We start from the raw sequence: 13265 nt of genomic DNA, 5'->3' as shown, positions 1-13265 counted from the left end.
GAGACAGGGTTTCTCTGTGGTTTTGGAGCCTGTCCTGGAACTAGCTCTTGTAGACCAGGCTGGTCTCGAACTCACAGAGATCTGCCTGCCTCTGCCTCCCGAGTGCTGGGATTAAAGGCGTGCGCCACCACTGCCCCGCCCTCTACTGGTTTCAAAGTGCCATTTATTTCCTACCACTCGGCCTTTCCAGCCTCATGACAGATATCCAGGCTAACATGGGCTAGCACCATGAATGTTTCTATGACTGTTTGCAACCCACTCCCTTTTTAAAAATGTCCTGCTGGGAATGGAATCCAGGGGCCCTGTGTGTGCTAAGCAACTCTCTGGTACTATCCCCTCACCCTGTTTTCATTTACTGAGGTCTGTCCTGTGTGGACATTGTGTGACTCCAGTCCTCCAGAAACACAATCAAGCGAAGACCCAGAGGAATACCAAAAGACTTATAAATGCAGATATGGATGCCTATAGGAATTCAGGACCCTCGGAGCTTTTGAGTTAGGCCTTGGCTGGTAGACTTGGAGGAAAGGGTTTTCTGATGTAGATGGCTTGTATGGCAGATTAAAGGAGAAGACACCTAAAAAAAAGGAAGGTTTTGCTTCTCTGGGTTTGGAGAGCAGTGTGAATTCATGGATCAATGAACACAGGAACCAGAGGACTCCATGCAGGTGGGCAGGAGCCAGACCATAAAAGGACTTCCTATGCAAAGTCCCAAAGTCTTGTTGTGTGACCTTGCAGGCCCTGAGGGGACCCAGCTTCCTAGGCCTGGTGCAGCAAACTGTGAAGAGGGGGGCAGGCCAAGAGTCAGTAAGAGTCCCCTGGGAGGCCCAGAGAACTAAAAAGACCCTAGTGGGTTTTTTTTTTTATTTGTCTTTCTTTTATGTTTCTTCCTAGTATAAAAAGCTAGTGCTGTTTCATGACATACTTTTAATAGTTAAGAGAGAAGGAGAGAGAGGAGGAAAAAATTCGGTTTCCTTTCCCAAGGGCAGCCAAGGGCTCTCCTAGCTACTGCCTCGTGCTCACCTACTTTCAGAGCGACCTTAATCAGATTTGAACTTTCTGCTGTAAACAGATCAAGGAAGGATTTCTTTTCATCGTGTATTTGTTTTTAATAAGGGAAGGCTTCGATTTGTTAAATAGTCTTTGAGTTAAGAACATGTACCACAGTGAGGAGAGGAAAAAAGAAACAGTGTTTAACAGGCAAGGTCCCTTTCTCCTGAACTTTCTCAGAAGCCTCCAGTGTAGCCCGCCCACCTCCCCAGTGTGTCCAGTCCACAAGTGTGACCTTGGAGTGTGTGTGCTGTGTGTCTCTGTGGTCTCTGATTCGTGAGCATAAAGGCAAGCAAACTTAACTGGGGACCTATTTAGAAACCTGAACCGAGTCCTGTGGCTCTCCTTGGCCTTGTTGCTAAGCTACCAGAAGCACCAGGTGCCCCTTCTAACTACAAAGACAGCTCTGCTCTGGGAGGGACAGGTCCTGGCTTGGTTCCCTCAGCTCAACCCTGAAGTCAGCTTCCCAAAAGCTTTCAGCAACACTGAGGAAGAATGACATTTGTGCAAGAAGTAGAAAAGAAAAATCAGATCCCTTCTTCTGTCCCCTCTACGGGTCCCTTCTTTCTAACGCCCTCTGCAACTCCTCTGCAACTCCTCTTGCCTTAGCAGAGGTATTGCCCAACTGTCCTATTCAAAGAGGCTTGTGTCTGACCCCTGTCAGGACAGAGAACTGGCAACCCTCTGCCTGACCAACAGCCCCTCTCAGCTTGGGTTTCCAGAATGAAGCTCACGGGCCTCAAGTTCAGCAGTGACGCACCTCTACCCTGTGTGGTTCTCCAGATCTCCAGAATACCAGAACTGCCATTAGCCTGCCGACTGGTCCCTCCTCCTGCCTCGTCTGCCTCCAGTCTGTCTGTCTCTCTGTCGCTGGACGGATCATTCTGACATGTCCACTGTCAGCATTCCACAATCCTGTACCAGGGGTCAGACCCCTGATCCGGACGCCATTTAATATCCAGTCCAGCTCACCAGCGAATAGTCCCGGAGCACCTTTGCCGTTGTTCGCTTGTTTTAGGATAAGGCCCCAAAGCCACCATGCTGTTGTCCCTCATCCCGATCAGCAGCCCTGCCTCCCCAGCAAGCTTTTCGTGTCATCCAGCCTTGTTCCCACCATGGCCTTACCTGGAATACCGCGTTTGCAGGTCCACCTCTGCAAAGCGTTTGTGCCCTTCCCGCTCTTCCAGGCCGGATAGCTGTCCCTGCAGCTGTTCCTTGAACCTTCTTTGGGGCCTTCAACTCTGCAACTGGCATAGTTGCTCTCTGAATGGCTAATCAGGCCTATTGGCGTGCTTTTCATTCATGTTAAGATCTCTGTGTGTTTCCTTCAAGAGGACCCGAACTAACAACGCCTTGTCTATTACCCCCTTTGTCCTTGCAGCACATAGAAGGTGCTTGGTTAGCCAGCCCTAGTAGCTCACACCTGTAAAATCAGCCCTGAGAAAACTGAGGCAGGAGAATTGCCATGATTGTGAGGCAAACCTGGGCTAAATAGTGAGTTCCAAGTCAGCCTGGGCTGGAAGGAGTCCCTGTCTCAAAAAGAAAACAGAACAACAAAAGTAGGCACTTGGTGGATACTCTCTAAGATGGACTTCACTTTAAAATGCGTATATTAGTTTAATGAATGTTTAGTTAACCAGAGCACTTACCATCCCCCAATTGCGCAGAGTGGCAGCCTTTATTGTAAGGCACTCAAGATAGTTCAAACCTCAGACCAGAGCTTTCAAGGGCTGCATCAGCCTCAACCCATCAGGGTCTGTATTGCTAGCTGAGCGTGGTGGGATCTTTGGCCCCAGGAGTCATCAGCAGCATTGAAGGTTTGTGTTTACAGTATCTACCAGTAATTCTATACCCATCAGCAAAAGGCCTATTCCTAGGGAAGATGTAGTGCAGCCACGGTGATGGGTAGAAGAAACAAACGCCCTGGGAAACATAATATGAAAATGCTTCTGATAGTGGATCTTCAGATGGCCGCAGCTCCCTCGTGGGTACCACCTGCTTTGATGTTTGTATACAAGGGGAGAGAATTTAAAATCAGAGCCCAAGCCCGTCGTGATGGGGGCCAATAATCTCAGCACTCAGGCAGCTGAGGCAGGAAGATGGCAAATTCCAGGCCAGCCTGGGCTTGAATAGGAAGACCCTGTCTCAGAAAGAAAACTTGTGCAGGGTGGTGGCCCACGACTTTCATCTTGGCAGAGGCAGGTGGGTCTCTGTTCTACAGAGCGAGTTCCAGGACAGCCAGGGCTCTACAGAGAAACCCTGTCTCCAGTGGGAAAAAAGAAAAGAAAGCCAAATATCAAAACCCAAGGCAGCATCTCCTGGTGTGGTGGAAGATCAGACTGAAATGGGGTCAGACTGCTCAGCTCTGCGTGTGTCTGTGTGTGTGCACTTTGTGCAGAGACCCTGAGCTACTTCGCCTGTGGAGGAGATGGACTTAGAGTTATGTTTGGAATGGTAAAAAAAAAAAAAAAAACTGCAATGTGGACATTTCCTTTAAAACAAAAAAACAAACAAGTTTGATTGTGTAAACCAAAGTCCCTGCCTTGATGTGGTCCTGGTACCACAGATTAGAACATTTTGAGAGGCACTAGATAAAACTCCAAAGTTGTTCTAAACACCTGAAGCTCTGGATAAAACCAAAATGTTGTTCCAAACATCCTGACAGCTGAGTTTAGGTTCCTTTGATATTTTTGTATAGATGTTTACATCAAACCCTTCTCAACCAGGGGGAGGAAAAGATGAAATCACCAACGAGAGAAACAAGGTGTACATCTGAAAGAGTTAAGCTGCCTCTCTGGAGGCAGACAGAATACGTCCTGACCAGAGGGCCTCTGGCTGTCACTTAAGTGGCATAAACTCTGGTCCTTGCACTTTTGTGCAGTTGCATGGGCCACTGGTGGCATCTATGATTTCAGGCTAAGTTAGACCCTTAGATAATCTTGTCCTCAGTCTTGACCCCCTAGGATGTCTCCGGCCCTGCCTGCCTCTGTCCTCAGGATAGGCTGAAATCCCTTGTATGGATCATTAAGCCCTCCCTGGCCGGACTCCTTTTTCCTCCTGTCTTTCTTCTTCCCACCCCCTCTCACGCCACTCCAGTGATTTCACAGTGCATGCCTTGAGTTCCAGGGGGTTCTCCCTCCTCTCTGGCCTCCAGGCCTCTTCACACAGTTCCTTCTGGAATTTTGTTGTTGTTGGGCTTCTCTTCCTCCTTTGCTCTCAGTAGGAAAATCACCTCTTTCTCAAAGCTCCCCCAGCCATCCCTGGGTTGGGGGCCCCTGCGTGCCAGACTAGTGTCCCACGTTCAGTCCACCTGGCCATTTTGTCCCCTGAATCTGTTCTCATCCCAAACTCTGTCTTCCCAGACCTCACCATGTAGCTCTGGTTGGCCTGATCTCCCTTTATAGAGCAGACTGGCTTGAAACACAGAAATCCTCCTGCCTCAGCCTCTCAAGTGCTAGGATTAAAGGTTTCTTTCTAAAAAAAAAAAAAGCACATGATGGTCAGAAGGGGCTATCAGACCCCCTGGGATTGGTGTGTTTGGTGTTATAAATGGTTTTGAATTGGCATACGGGTGTTAGTCATCGGAACCTGGGTTCTCTTCAAGAAAAACAAGCGCCAGATAGCAGGTCTTACGACACTGGTCAAAACTGTCCTGGTGGCAGAGGCAGGTGGATTTCTGTTGAGTTCAAGGCCATCCTAGTCGCTACAGCAAATTTCAGGTCAACCAGGACGACACAGCGAGACTCTGTCTCAAAAAGGAGAAAAAGAAGCCCAATGCCAAGCCGCTGCATGTGGTGGCGTGCACCTGTAACCTCAGTGCTTGAAAGGGGGAGTTAGTAGGACCATCAAGGTTATCCTGGGCTACATGGTGAATTCAAGGGCAGCCAGGGTTATATGAAACCTTATCTCAAAAAAATCAAAGTTAAGAGGATAGTGGTGACACATGCCTTTAATCCCAGCACTCAGGAGGCAGGGGCAGGCAAATCTCTGTGAGTTTGAGGCCAGCCTACAGAGCGAGTTCAGGACAGCCAGGGCTACACAGAGAAACCCTGTCTCAAAGTAAATAAATAATAAAATAAAATAAAAAGGTAAAATTAAAAAGGGCCAAGCCCAGTGGTGCCCAATTTAAGTCTAGCACTTAGAAACAGGTGGATCTCTATGAGCCCAAGGCTAGCCTTGAACCTGTGGTGTGAGGAATTGAACCCAGGGCCTCACTAACCTGCACATGCTTGCTAGGCAAGCACTCTTCTACCACTGAGTTTATTTCTGTATGAATATATGCAGAGTGCTCTTGGCACATATCTCTTTGCTTCTCTCCAGAAAAGAAGCGGGCAAAGGCAGCCGAACAGCCCACTCCCCCCATTCAGGAAGAGCCTGAGCCTGTCAGCAATGTCTTACAAGGAGATGACATTCTTGCCTTGGCCATTAAGAAGGAAGACTTGAAGAAGGTAAGGTGGAAAGGCCAGGGATCTCTTAGAACATCCAGTCACTGTCATGATCCATCCCTCCACTGGCTTCCTGATCCCAAGGAGTCACCAACTCCATGAAAGAAAAAAAAAGCCATCAAATACAATTTATTTTACTTTAGTATCTGAAGGAACTTACAGGAAGTTAGGTTTTCAAATTTTGAAATTCTAGTAGAGCCACAAAATAGTGAGGTACCTTGTGGCATCGTACCCATTCTGCCGATGGGCCAGTAAGTTCTAACAGCATAGTTAGAAATGAGCACAAGGCTTCTGATCTCCAGCCTTTCCCCTTATCTGGCTGTCACCCTTACATAGTCTGTCTGGACATGCCAGGTGTCATTTTCCCTGCTCCATGTCGCTCCTAAATCTCAGGTCTGTCACAGGCATTTCCAGGTCATGAAGTATGGAGGGAGTTGGGGAAGCAGTCTCAGGAATTCTATCAAGAACTGGTGTGTGTGTGTGTGTGTGTGTGTGTGTGTGTGTGTGTGTGTGTACGTTCCTCCTCCTCTTCCCAGGTAGCATTTTCTTTGGCTTTGTTTCTTTTTTAGCAACACGTTCCTCGGTTTGCAGAAATAGAAGGGAAGCCTGTCATTACGCAGAAATTTATCATCCGTAAGCTCAAACCGAAGGATTCTAGCCGGAAGGTCTACCACTTGGTGGCACACCCCGCTCATCCCGATGCCGCCACGAAGCCCCTGGACTACTCTGGTATGGCTTCGCTAGGCCTTGCCTTCCCGGGTGGGTGTTGGAAGGCCCACTCTCTGTGAAACAGTCGCTCTGTGGGTAGTTCACAGCTTCTGTTTCTCAGTCCCTCTTTCCTCCCCAGGTCCGGGCGACAACTACTTAAGCAGTGATCAGATCCTGCCTCACCAGATCTTGGGGAGTCTTCAGGACTTTAAAAGAATCGCAGTTGCTCGAGGGAACACCGAGGTTTGCTCCCACAGAGCTCTGTGATCAAGAGGGTTTGGCAAAGCCATTTGCTCCCCTGCAGAGCCAAAAGGGCGTTTGTGGAGATGGGGGTACATGGGTAGGGTTCGAGTGATACAGGTCAGCCTCTGGACCTAGATGATAAGGTATCCTTTGGGAAGTAGTTGTAAGTTACAGAAGCCAGTTGCCCATCGAAACCACCCCTGGCTGAAGTGGGGGTTTACTGAAAGGAATTGAGAACTTGCCTTGTGGGAACCTGGGTCTGGATAAACTGAACCTCACAAGGTAGCTAGCAGCTCGGGGCCCGGCTCCTCATCTCCCATTTCTGGAGAATGGATTCTGGATGGAGATGTCCTCCACTGTCCCCTGTGCTGCCTTCCTGTCACATAGCACTTCTCTAGCTCAGATCCTTCCCTTTTATTGGCTCAGTGACCTGGAGGAAGTCATCAGTGGTGACGAAGAGCTACCCTAAAGGATGCTGTCCTTTCTGGGCAGAGGACACTGGCAGCGTTCCCCGGGTCCCCTGGTTTGTTTTCTGTCCCTTGCCACCCTACGGTCCTGAAGAGGAGTGATTCTTAGAACAGGGCAGAAGCCAGGACCTGGTCCAGGTCAGAACTCCCTTCCCTACTTATCCATTCCAGCTGGCTAAGCTGATCCACACCCAGCCCTGTTTGATGACCCTCATCTCAGCTAAAGAAGAGCCGAAGCCAAAGGCCCCAAAGGAAGAGAAGAGACCTCCATGGGCTCCACGTCTTCAGCACAACTTCCTAAAGAACTGGCGACGGCACATTGCCTTGTGGAAGAAGCAACAGCAAGTCCTTAGTGGTGAGCTAAGCTGCCAGGGACCTGCCAGGTCTCCATCTGGTGCAGGGGCTCTTCTGTGTCTTCTCCCCCACCCTTCCGCAACCGGGACTCACACCGACTAGCATTTGTGCCATCACTATTGAGAGCTTTGGGTTCTCAGGCCTCCGTGGGTCCTGAAATGAGCCCGAAAGTGGACCACCCGGTTCATAGTGCCAGAACCTGTGCGTTCTGTCTGGGTGCAGTGGTCACATTCTTCCTTCTCCCTCTTTAAGAGCATCTGAAGAAGCCCACGAGTGAGCTGCTGATGCACACTGGGGAGAGCTACAGAAGGATTCAGGAGGAGAGGGAGCTCATTGACCGTGCACTTCCAACCCAGCATGATAGAAAAGTGAGGGCACCTGTCCCAAGTACAGAGAGGGGGCAGGAGGGAGGGGAGGAGGGAGGGGAGGAGAGAGGGGAGGAGAGAAGAAGGGGGAAAGAGGGAGGGGAGGAGAGAGGGAGGGGGAGAGAGGGAGGAGAGGAGAGAGGGGAAGAGAGAGGGAGGGGAGAAAGAGGGAGGAGAGGAGAGAGGGAGGAGGAGAGATGAAGAAGGGAGGGGACGAGAGAGACAGAATGCACATGGGAACTGGTGCCAACTTGTCTCCAGTTACACGGCTGGGGAGAAAACAGCCTGTCCATTACCAAGCATTGTTAAGCCCTTGGGATCTTTATTGTGTTATATTTCATATTTGGGGGCTGAATAATTTAGCCTGTGGTGGTCCCTGGTGGTCAGTTTACCATAAGAGCCTTAATGTTTGTCTCCTAAAGGTTTTTAATATATATGTAGTCTAACCAAGGACAAAGCACTGTGCTGTGCACATCAGTGAGTGCCTGGGCTGGGATCAGCTCGCCCCATCTCCTGGTATCTTGAAAACAATAAAGTTGTTAAATGCCCACTCTTCTGCCATTGGGTCCCAGTGGATGCCCCCACCAGCCTCTGACTGAGGTACAGAGGTGACCTCACTACTCTGTCCTTCCTTGTCAGGGTTTCAAGGCAGCCAATTGGTTTTGGAGTCCATTGGAATACCTGGGAGATGAGGTGACAGGTCTTCTCATGACAAAAACAAAAACCCAGCGTGGCCTGGTGGAACCCATCACACACATCAGGAAGCCCCACTCCATCCAAGTGGAGACTGGTGAGGAACAGGACCTGAACCCATAAACTTTTTGTGCCTGGTGCAGGAGGCCAGGCATTATATGGTGATGGTCAGTATGACTCTGGCCCAAGTCCTGGTTCAGTTGGCTTTGAGCAAGTCCCAGACTCTACCTGGGATCCAGTTCCGACCTCAGTGAAACTGATAGACTTGGTAAGGGAGGCAGGGTAGTTAGGGTTCTGGGCTTTCACCAGCCACATGCAACTGTTGCGTCCCTGGAATGTGATTAGTCTGCATGGAAATACCTGTCAGTGTAGACCAGTTTGAAAACAAACAAACAAAAACCAGTATTTTAGTAGTCATTTCTATATTTATTCCAATAATAGTCTTTATATATGGGGTTAACTAAACTGTGTTAAAATTAATCTCACTTAGAGTTTGGCGAGATTTACCTTTTCAACATGCATATAGAAAATCTGAAGTCACACTCACACACACACACACACACACACACACACACACACGGCTTGCATCCATGGTTTGTATGTAGTGTACTTCCGTGGGGTCGCCATGTTTTAGAGCCCGCCAACCTGCACAGATTCACACCCCAGCTCTCTGAATTTGTATGAGGTGTTTGGCTCCCACTGTCCTTGATCTTCTATCATAAGCATTGTGAGGGGGTTCAAAGGGACATTGTATGTCTTAAGGGTTTCTGGTTTCTTGCTAAGACTCAAGAGAAAGTAGTTGGGGTTGTTACCGCAAGCCAAAAGATTCGTCTATTTGGCAGCTTATTTTGTGGGATTCCTGTATAGAGTTGCTAAGGACATATAGGACCAGAGATCTGAAGTAGAGTTGCCCCCACGGAAGTTGTATTTACCCCCCAATCCTTCTCAGGAGTGCTGTCGGGATGGGTGTTCTCAGGACCCCTGGGCAAAGGGTAGGACGCAGGCATGTTGGCAGCCTGTGCTGACGGTCTTCCATCTCTACGCTAGGATTACCAGCGCAGAAGGATGCGTGGTACCGTTACACCTGGGACCGGAGTCTGTTTCTGGTCTACCGACGCAAGGAGCTACAGAACATCATGGCAGATCTGGATTTTAGCCAGCAGGTTGCTAATGCCTTCATACCCTGTCCTGAGGTGCTTCAGGTGATAACTGCCAGGCAGTTCACACTGCCTCTCTCTGCTCCTCTTAGGATATCGATGGCCTGGAGGTGGTGGGCCGTGGGAAGCCCTTCTCATCTGTCACAGTGGAAGAGCACTCACCATGTGAGAAGAGCCTGAAGAGTTCCTCCGAAGACACTATGCTCCTGTGAGTTTGAGCCCCCGGGGAGAGAGGCGGCTGGAGAGCATGCTTGCCCTGACATCCGCCAGTGTTAGAAATCAAAATCGGAGTGACTTCATCCCAGCCCTGCCAGTAGTTGCCTCCCTTCCTCTAAGCCATTCCAGCACGTCTGCCAGCTGTCTGCTGCCGTCGTCTCCTTCCCCACAGCTGGGTCCTAGTGGGGGAATGCCCATATATTACTGTGCTACCTAAATGTCCTCACCCACAGAGCCCTCCACAGCTATTAACAGGGAATGGCCCTGGAGAGGGACTTGCAGAGACCCTTGCAAGGCTGACGGAGACTCTAGATTTCCTGATGACTGTGTCCACGGTTCCAAGTGGCGTGAGGGCTCAGCCTTCGGGAAAAGAAATAATGGGTTTTTCTTACAGAGACTCACTGACCAACTTCTCTGACATGGTCCCCATGCCGATTCTCGGCCCTTCCCTGCTGTTCTGTGGGAAGCCAGCTTGCTGGATCAGAGGCAGTAACCCAGACGACAAGGTGAACTGCCCTTTCAGCCTCGTGCACTTGCAGGAAGGGCTTCCCTGATGGATCAGGCCCCAAGGTGACCGTGACAGTCACAAGGAGTCCACACGGTTTCTATATGTGCTTTTATCTGATTGCACATTCTGCATGCCTGAAAATGCTAACAGCAGCACTAACTGAAACAAAAATGAGATCACAAGGCTAGAAAGGCTGCTGCTGGTGGGGCACACCTTAAATCCAGCACCCAGGAGGCAGAGGCAGGCGGATCTCTGTGAGTTCGAGGCCACACTGGTCTACAGAGCTAGTTTCGGGACAGCCAAAGCTATACAAAGAAACCCTGTCTGGGGAGAGGGGAGACAGAGTGCGTGTGTATCATTGATAATACCTAGTTTTTACCTAGTCCTCAAGCAGGCAAATAAACTCTTTTACATAGATAGGGCTAGATGGAGGTTTTAGGATAATTAATAATAATAATAATATAGTTTTATATATGTATGTGTGTATGCAATGTATGCAGGCTTGCATACATGTGCATGTCCAAATATGTGTGAGCACATGTGTGGGTGCAGTGCACATCCCTTGTGTGAACATATGTGTATAGGCCTGAGGCTGACATGGAGTGCCTTCCTCTCTTGCTTTCCACCTGAGTACTGAGGCAGGGGCTTTGACTGAACGTAGAGCTAATGATTAGGTGAGTCTGGCTAGCCAGCTTGCTCTGGGGACTCTGTCATTACCTCCTGTGTGCTGGGATCACAGGCAGGCTGTCACACTCAACCTGGCTTCTGGAGATGCAATCTCCAGTCTTTGGACCTGCAAACTAACCTCTGAGTCACCTCCCCAAGACCAGTTCTGGAACATTCTTCAGATGCTAAGGAGCAGAAACGAATTCCAGGTGTAAGAATACTTCTCCTCTTAGTATTAGTGATAACCTAAGAGGCAATTACCAGTGTAGAGGTTGACAGCACTCAGGGTGACCAAGCCCAGGGGACCAGTGTGAACCCTGGACTTTCCGAGGAGTCAGAGGAAACAGGGATGAGTTGGTCACTGTAGGGCAAGACCTCAATATATGTATGTACATGTGTGTACAAGACAGTGCTTGTACCCACTCCCTCCCACAGAAGAACATTGGAATCGCTGTCCGCCTGACATTTGAGACCCTTGAAGGGGAGAAAACGTCTTCAGAACTGACTGTGGTCAATAATGGCACTGTGGCCATTTGGTATGACTGGCGACGGCGGCCCCGTACGGATTTTTTCCAAGACCTAAAGAGAAACAGGACACAGAGATTTTACTTTAACAACCGGGAAGGTACCCCGAAGCTACCCTCCTCACCAGCTCCCCACTGGCCTCAATGATTGCGATACTCGGGTGTTCAGTTAGTACCTACCAGTCTGACCCCCTCCTTCTGCCTTGACCCTCCCATTCCTCCCATTCACGTCTGTGGAGCAAACAAGAAAACTCCAGGAGCACAGACCTGGGGCCAGGATGACCAACTGTCCCCCTGACTGACTGGAGCTTTCCCCGCTATAACAATGTCACACATCCTCCAGGGATGGCTGGTGACCGGATGTGGGCGGGCTGGGCTGTGGTGTGTTTTCTACACACAGATTGATGGCTCGGCTGGCTCCTCCACCACAGCCTCTGCCTCCCTCAGGTGTGATCCTGCCCGGGGAAACCAAACACTTTACCTTCTTCTTCAAGTCTCTGAATGCTGGCATCTTCAGGGAATCTTGGGAATTTGGGACTCATCCTACCCTCCTGGGAGGTGCTGTTCTTCAGGTCACTCTCCATGCTATCTCACTGACCCAGGACCTTTTTATGGAGGAGAGGAAGTTGTTGGAGGTAAGAAGACTGAGAACCTCAGCCACTGGGACAGTACGTGGGTCACTCAGGGGTGCCTCCAGGGGTCTTTATTTGTCCTATCCTGGGAGGTGATCTTTCTCACCACATGACAGATAACTCCTCTTGCTTAGGAAAGGAAATCATACCTTTATGATGTAGAAGATGGGAGGGCGGGACGACAACTGACCCTGCCTTGCAGACCTGAGTTAGAAGGGAACAAGATGACTCCCTGAGATCCAGACGTCACAGGGGAATGTGCGTGCGGAGTCCCTAGCTTTCCCACTGGGGCTGTGATGCTGCAGTGGATTGAGGTTGCATTGACAAGACTTCCAACCCTGAGAGATGATTTAAATAATCAGCCCTGGTCCCCTTCTCCATTATCAGCCTCCCTGGGGAGTGTAAGGTGAGCGCTGGGGGCTGTTTGTCCCTGTTGGGTCTCAGTGTCTTTCCCTTGTGGGAAATCCCTTCATGGGATTCCGTGGAAAGCCGGCCTTTTATGCTGCGCCCTCCCTACACACAGCTGCCTGCTTCGGGCTGGGACTTGGTTCGTGCCAATCAGATTGTAACTTTGATAAAGGCCAAGTTCACTGTATTTGCTGACTTGAGGACCTGTGTATGGAGAGATGCCCTTCTGCTGGGTTTCTGTGGCACTCACCATGTGGCCAGGCTGGAGCCAAGTTCACTGCCATTCTCACCAGCGCCCTGACTGTGCCTCTGTCTCTCCCCATTCTTCCAGTGGGGGTACTAGAGGGTCCAATCCTGTGCTGGAGTGGCTCTCCTCCGGGACTGGCCTCTGCCGGATGCCTTTTACCTTTGTGAGGTGAACACAGATGTTTGGAGAGACCTGGAGATTTTTGAGTCTCGAAATAACAAGTCTTTGTGTAAGCCAGAATGACTGATATCCAGGCAGGAACTCAGACTTGACTCTAGAGTTCTTCTGACTTTCTCCTTGAGGATACACGGGCAGTGGAGAGCCTAGGCTGCCATCCTGTGCCATCTTTTTTTGCCCAGAGTAAGCTGGCTGCCCACGAGGCTGTCACCATCGCACAGAGCGTGCTGCAGGAGTTACTGAGGGGCATCTCGACTCCAGAGCGTGCGCCATCCCCCGTGGATGCCTATCTCACCGAAGAAGACTTGTTCCACTACAGGAACCCTCGGGTATGGGTTGGCCCTGTGCGCTCTGGGTGACTGTCATAGTAAACCCTTCCACGTGCCCAGCGTCTTCCCCAGGAAACTC

At 50.1% G+C, this 13265-nt stretch overlaps 1 protein-coding gene across 1 annotated transcript in view; it reads left to right on the top strand.

Moving 5' to 3' along the window:
* Mycbpap (MYCBP associated protein) overlaps positions 1 to 13265 on the top strand; it is a 29580-nt gene that overhangs the window by 7195 nt on the left and 9120 nt on the right. The window contains exons 2-13 of the mRNA XM_050156792.1: positions 5368 to 5495; positions 6062 to 6221; positions 6340 to 6443; positions 7082 to 7265; positions 7517 to 7632; positions 8269 to 8419; positions 9370 to 9485; positions 9572 to 9687; positions 10090 to 10201; positions 11305 to 11494; positions 11841 to 12028; positions 13040 to 13186. Of these exons, the coding sequence (XP_050012749.1) occupies positions 5368 to 5495; positions 6062 to 6221; positions 6340 to 6443; positions 7082 to 7265; positions 7517 to 7632; positions 8269 to 8419; positions 9370 to 9485; positions 9572 to 9687; positions 10090 to 10201; positions 11305 to 11494; positions 11841 to 12028; positions 13040 to 13186 (1712 nt within the window). The remainder of the gene's footprint in view (positions 1 to 5367; positions 5496 to 6061; positions 6222 to 6339; positions 6444 to 7081; positions 7266 to 7516; positions 7633 to 8268; positions 8420 to 9369; positions 9486 to 9571; positions 9688 to 10089; positions 10202 to 11304; positions 11495 to 11840; positions 12029 to 13039; positions 13187 to 13265) is intronic.

Source organism: Alexandromys fortis, unplaced genomic scaffold (genome assembly GCF_014885135.2).
Source record: "Alexandromys fortis isolate MF-2015 unplaced genomic scaffold, M_Fortis_MF-2015_v1.1 scaffold_31, whole genome shotgun sequence".
Classification (NCBI taxonomy): domain Eukaryota; kingdom Metazoa; phylum Chordata; class Mammalia; order Rodentia; family Cricetidae; genus Alexandromys; species Alexandromys fortis.
The sequence above is the reverse complement of the archived record's forward strand: the minus strand, read 5'-3'. Positions and strand labels throughout refer to the sequence as shown.